The 6,710-nt window shown below is 31.7% G+C and overlaps 1 protein-coding gene across 1 annotated transcript; it reads left to right on the forward strand.

The window, feature by feature from the left end:
• The first annotated feature begins 2,536 nt into the window (after positions 1–2,536).
• Positions 2,537–6,363, forward strand: LOC114174196 (HMG (high mobility group) box protein with ARID/BRIGHT DNA-binding domain-containing protein). The gene is made up of 6 exons (XM_028058989.2): positions 2,537–2,858; positions 3,426–3,504; positions 3,747–3,909; positions 4,114–4,200; positions 4,829–5,214; positions 6,049–6,363. The coding sequence occupies exons 1-6, from the start codon at positions 2,641–2,643 to the stop codon at positions 6,139–6,141; spliced, it is 1,026 nt and encodes a 341-aa protein (XP_027914790.2). The 5' UTR covers positions 2,537–2,640; the 3' UTR covers positions 6,142–6,363.
• The last annotated feature ends 347 nt before the right edge of the window (positions 6,364–6,710 follow it).

The raw sequence follows: 6,710 nt of genomic DNA on the forward strand, positions 1-6,710 counted from the left end.
AACATTACACAGTTAAGTGATTATGATAGTATTATGATAAGAATATTTTGATTATTGTATCTTGTATCCCGATCTTATTTAATTGTATTTACATATTATTTGTAATCTTATATTATATTCAAGTTGATCAACCAAACTTTTGATAATATCTTAATATCTAAAATATCATCCCAAATTTTACCTCTATGTTATTTAAACAACTAATTGAAATTTAAATGATATATACATTAAAAATTATATTTTTAGTTGGTCAGTTGATTGTCGATTGTTTGAGATTATTTTAAAGAAGATATGTCTAATGGTGTAAACATGTGTCGTCGTGCGTGAAGAGCTATGACATGATTCCTTGATTGTTGTGGTCTGTCAATGTCAATTTCTCGGTCGGAGGTACAATGTCACTTGGCGCTTGGTAGTCAATCGAATGAAATTATTTCGAAAAAAGACAGCAATCATGTAGTCAACAATGATTGGACCCTCACCCATTGCCAACAGTTGGACTATCCCCAAGATTCCACCCTGCGGTCCATTTACGAAGATATGTACAATTTTGATCAACAGTCAGTCGGATTCCCCTCACAATGTCAATAGTTGGATTGTTTCCAGGATTCCATCCTAGTGTCCTCTTATCCAAATTATGTGTGACGTCGTCCGGCAAAATTGATAAAATGACGTTTGTGATTAGCGTTAACAGGTTAATAATTAGTTTTATAAGGCAATTGAGTCGTGGTTAGGTCAACCTTAATCATGACCTCATGCAGAAAACTATAAATACTCAAAAGTATGATTGTTAAGACTTTTCTTTCAAATTTATTATAACATTTTTTGCTTTCGTCGATTAAACCATCATTGACTGTAGCATTAGAGTCCTTTTAACAGGTGCACCCGATCAACAAATGAATAGAAGGATACAGAAAACTATATATACTCAAAGGTATGGTTGTTGAGACTTTTCTCTCAAATTTATAACAACATTTATTACTTTCGTCGATCAAACCATCATTGACTTTAACATTAGAGTCCTTTTAACGTGTACACCCGATCGACATGTGAATAGGAGGAACGAACGGACGGTTAGAGTGAAGATAAAAAGACTTGGCAGATTATTTAAGTAAACATTTAACCTTACGTCCAAAACAAAAACAATATAATTTCACCGTTTTATCTGTTATAATATCTCAATTACAAGTACTTGATGTAATAAATAATATATATATATATATATATATATATATATATATATAACAAAAAAACATTTATTAACACTTAAATTTAACTTAAAACAAAAATTTTAATAATTGGAATTTGTAAATCAAACTATTTTATACAATTTTAATATAATCTAAGAATAGTTTAGTTTCTCTTATTTAATAGTTAAAGGTGTGGTTGTTGAGAATTTTCTACTATATTTATTAAAATATTTATTGTTTTCGCCGATTCAAACTATGATTGACTTTAGTATCGAAGTTTCTTTAACATGTACATATAATTGAGAGACAAACAGAAAGACCGAACGGACCATTCGATTGAAGATTATAAAACTTAACAAATAATTTAAATAGATGCTTAACTCATAATTCTTCGTTTTGTTTATTCTAATATCTCAATTAAAAGTATCTGATGTAAAAAAAAAAACCTTAATTACATTATTTAACGAATACAATTAACAAAAAATATGATTGATCTTGTAAAACACCATTGTATTCACAAATAAAAAAAAAAGTAAAAAGTATTTGAAGTAAGAGAAAGACTTATTCTAAAACAAATTTGAACTTAAATGTATAGTCAATGTGCTGAGAAGGAGAATAACAACCAACCTAAAAAAGAAGAAGAAGAAGAGAATATATAATTTGTTTAGCAGATGAAACATTTTTTAGATTAATAGCTAAATAATTATAATTTTTAATTTATATACTTTATTATAATTTAAAATTTTAATATATTTTTTTGAGAATGACTCCTTCTAAATTTGAAAAAAAAACTGATTTTTACAATATTTCTATTGCTTAATTAAATTTAAATTGATTCATTAACAAATATCCTTAATTAATATTGATTAAAATATTTTTTTTCTCAATTTTTTTAGACTGAAAATAATCTCATTTTTAGAAGAAAAAAAATCCATACCAGTGAATGCCAACCATATATGTCGATTAACAAAAGTTTAAAAATCAATAGAGAAAATACTCAACATAATGAACAGAATTAATAATTAGCATACGACATATACTCCACATGGACAACAAATAATTTATTTAATAATTATAAATTCCAAATAAAGAAAGAAAATGTACAATTTTATTTACCATAAAAGCAAATAAATCCAGAAAGTCATAATTTCTTAAGCAATTGTTCAGATTCTTTTTAGGTAAGGGAACAGACTTACACATATTGTGAAAATATATTAATATTAATATTAATATTAATATCAATATTATTTTATATTATTTTATTTTCAGCGATGAGTGCATTAATTTATGTACAATATACTAAAAGTTGGACGCACCACCCTAATACCAAACATTACACAGAAGATGGTTATGCAGTATATAAGGTTGTTTATATAACCTATGATTTTGCAATAATCTAAAGCTAAGGTGTGAATGCATACATAGATTAGGATTTAGGACAAAAGACAGAGACATGAATGTGACAAATAAGTCTAACCCAGATGGTTCCACCAATGGGTTTCAGTCTCAGCTTCAACAGCAACACAGTAATGGTTGGGAGGGATCATCTACACACCCACCCACTAAGCCTTATCCTGCACCAACAGCTAGCTACCAGGACATTGTTCGTGATGAAAGCCTCTTCTGGGAAAAGCTTCAAGCTTTTCATCAATCACTTGGCACCAAATTTAAGTAAGGAGTACCCTGTTTCAATTGCCCTCTTTTAGTGTGGTTTTTGCCACTGATTTTTGTTTTTGCCTTTGTGGGGTTGGTTTGTTGGGTTATGGGGAGTGTAAATTTGTGTGCTTTTGGTGTTTTTGTTTTCCCACTTGCCCAGCTATTATTTTTAGCTCATAGTGAAAAATGAAGTAATGAAAATTGCTTCTTCTTCTTCTCCTGTTTTATTTTGCTACCGAGTTTAGAGTTCTAAAGCTTTCGTGTTTTGTTAATGATCATGGAAATTTGCATCTTGGTTAAGTTAACTTTTTGCCATGCTTGTTGAAACTTGCCTTGACTTGCTCTATTGGTTGGACAATTGGGAAAGTTCTGGTTAATTGATTTTCTTGAAGGTTTGGTTTTGAAGTTTGTCTGGTTTTAATGGGTTTGATACTTCCTTTAATCCTTCTTATCAGTTTTATAGTACACATGTTGTTCTCAGTTGTTCTCTGCTGTCTATAGGTGCACATGGGGCATGTGAGAATTACGCAGAACAGTAATGGAGTTAAAATTGATGTTACTTTTCCCTTTTTGTTTGTGTAGGGTTGTTATTGTGGGAGGAAAGTCACTTGATCTACATCGTCTTTTTGTGGAAGTTACATCTCGTGGTGGGATTGAAAAGGTATGCTATGCATACATCATTCTCTATTAATTCTTGAAAATCAGCCCTTTTGAGTCATGAAGCATATGTGTTTTCTTTTCTTTGTTTATTTTGCCCCATCGTGCTGATTGTAGAGATTCTAGGACTGCAATTTATCTGTGATGCAGCTCTGTGATCTTAAAATTTTTTGTTGGAGTCATTTATCTCTTCGATGTAGCTGTTTAAAAATGATCCTCCTAAGCTATTTCTTCAAATTCATGTAGGTGATTGTTGATCGTAAGTGGAAGGAAGTGATTATGACCTTCAATTTCAAAGATACCATAACGAGTGCATCATTTGTGGTGCGAAAATCCTATCTATCCATGCTTTATCACTTTGAGCAAGTGTATTATTTTGGGAAGCAAGGCTTTCCTCCCCAAACACCTGGTATGCAATATGAATTTCTTTTTCCCTTTTTTGTTAGAGATCTCACCTTAGTAGTATAACAAAAATGGAATATATAAGTTAGGGACAACTCTCACTTTTTTAGCATGTCTTTGTGTTGAATTAGGCTCAAATTTGATGCTAAGAGTACAGAATCTATTCCAGTGATTGTTTTAGGCTGACCAATCAATACTTTCAAATATCCAGATATTATGATTAGAGGCCAACCAGGCCTTTCCAATGGCTCCACATCTATGTTGGAGGTTGCTGATGTGAATGATTCACCTGTTCAGGGTAAGTCAACATTTATATCTGATTACTGCTTTGATGCTTCATATCTTCATTTGAATCTATATATTTGTTATTTTAAAACACAGCTTAATAGCACAAAGTCATAATCTCCAAATTACTGAGAAATTAATGTAAGACACTTTTTAATAGAATTTATGTGTGGAAGAATCAATTTTGAAAAACATTTCTTTTAGTGGATAGAGTGTTATGTCTAACCTAAAGTAATTTGTGCAAATGGTTTGTTTGGAGAACGTATTGTACCTTAAAATTTAGGTACTCGTGCTACCAGTCCCCGTACAGCATGCTAACTTTACTTTGTAGGGTTTAGGGTTTAGGGTTCATAACTGATAACCCTAATACTATGAAATTGGTTTTTGTTGTCAATTATAAACAAATTGAAGATAACACACCTACATGCAGTTATCTATGGAATGCTCTAACGTGCTGTGAAAATTCATTTATTTGTTCTTGTCCTGCAAATAATATATAGCAAATACCTGCTTCTGTTCTTAGACAATTTGTTTCATCAATTTTCAGTATACTTGGTTTGTAGCTTTATGTTCATCTAATCTATGTGGTTAAAATACTCTTCATGCATAATTGTGACATGAATTTGCTTTCATGCATGCAGTTACTCCAGTGCAGGGATATGATGCTGTGTTTTCTGGTACAATTGATGTGAAATTTGATGGTGGATACGTAGTCACTGTGACTGTGGGTTCTGAGGAGCTGAAAGGTGTCCTGTTTCATGTTCCTGATAACATGTCCCGGAGATCTAACACTGAAGGCAATCCTAGTTCAAAGAATCATGGTGAAGGCACATCCGGGTCACAGAGTCGAAAGAGAGCAAAATATACGCCGCGTGATCCATTCCGGCCGAAGTCAAACCGGAGCGGTTACAACTTTTTCTTTGCTGAGAATTATGCCATGTTGAAGCCCTCTTATCACGGGCAAGAGAGAGCAATTAGTAAGAGGATTGGGTTTCTGTGGAACAATCTCTCCGAAGCAGAAAGACAGGTACAGAAGCACTCCCTTTTGCAGTGACCATGGTTTCATGCTTTAGTTTTGTTTTTGCTGCTGATTGCTATTAACTTCACATACCAGTCTGTGACATACATAATGAAGATGGAGTGAAAGAAATGGAAAAGTTATATCTATCTGGATTAGTTTTTCAGGGACATGATAATTTTCTTTCTTTTGTTAGGAATCTCTAAGTGTGAGTTTAAGTCTCACATTGACTAGAAATGAGAAAGTAGAACACTATATAAGGATAAAAACCCATAAATCCATTGTCTTAAGGTTTTGGGTTGAGAGTGGTGTCAATGCCTTATGTGATTAGGCTCAGGTCTCATTGGTGTTTGTTTTTTCCCTCTTACTAACCAGGCAAATGATGGATTGACTTCTGCTTTAAGATTCAGAATATTAATAACATGTCTGCTATTTTTCTACTTTGGAATTTCTTTGCAATCTTACATTGATGCTACATACTTTGTTGCTTGTTGTATTTCCATTTAATGTACCTATATGGTTCCTAATCTAGATATGTGTTAGGTCTCAAAAACAGTTTTTTTTTTTCTCTTTTTTGTATACATGGCTAGATGCTTAGCTATTTTACATTCCTACCTATGACTAAGATCATTTTAACATTTGAGAGAATCTATAACATTGTTTTTCTATTTGCTTATGGAATCTATAAGGGAAAATGTTTCTATTTAGTATAAAAATGCATTTCATGCTAACCAAAGTTCAATTATTTGTCTTATGTATGGAAAACAATTTGTTAGAAGATGTAGCAGAAGATATCTCTTAAATTTTCTGATGCTGTTTTCTGTGTGTGTGAATTTGATGCAGGTTTATCAAGAGAAAGGGGTGAAAGATAAGGAAAGATATAGAACTGAACTGATGGAGTACAAATCCAACAATTCAACTCCAAATGCTGAATAGGGTGTTTTTGTGTAATTTCATATGGTTTACGTTTTGTTCATTGCATTTGTCTTTGTTTTAGTTAATTTTGTTATGATGATTCTACAGAGAAACTTAGAAGAGTAGCTTTGTGACAGTTCTGGTGTAAATTGTGCAGAATGGTTTTGAATTTTACAGTGCCATGTTGTAGCAGTTCATTTAGTGTGGTTGCTCTATAACAAAGGATCCTTCATTCAATTTAAACCTTTTATTACCTTGGAATCGAAAATTGGTGAAATTTACTATATTGAAAATATCAAAGGTAATTGAAAATATTTTACTTTTTGCATTAATTTATTCTTAGTACAGCAAAGCAAGCTCATCTTCTTCCCCATTTTACCACTAAAATCGGATTTCGAAATCTAGTGACTAGATTTCGAAATTCGGTTGAAGGGTAGCAGATTTAGGACAGTGTATCGAATTTCAAAATTCGGTTAAGATTTTTATCAAATTTCAAAATCCGGTTTTCTTCTGTATTTTTTTTATGTTTATGTTATTTTACATAAAATATATATGGATGTAAATTTTTACATAAATGAGACATGGACAGG

Source organism: Vigna unguiculata, chromosome 1, assembly GCF_037176805.1.
Source record: "Vigna unguiculata cultivar grain cowpea cultivar isolate G323 ecotype 2 chromosome 1, ASM3717680v1, whole genome shotgun sequence".
NCBI lineage: Eukaryota > Viridiplantae > Streptophyta > Magnoliopsida > Fabales > Fabaceae > Vigna > Vigna unguiculata.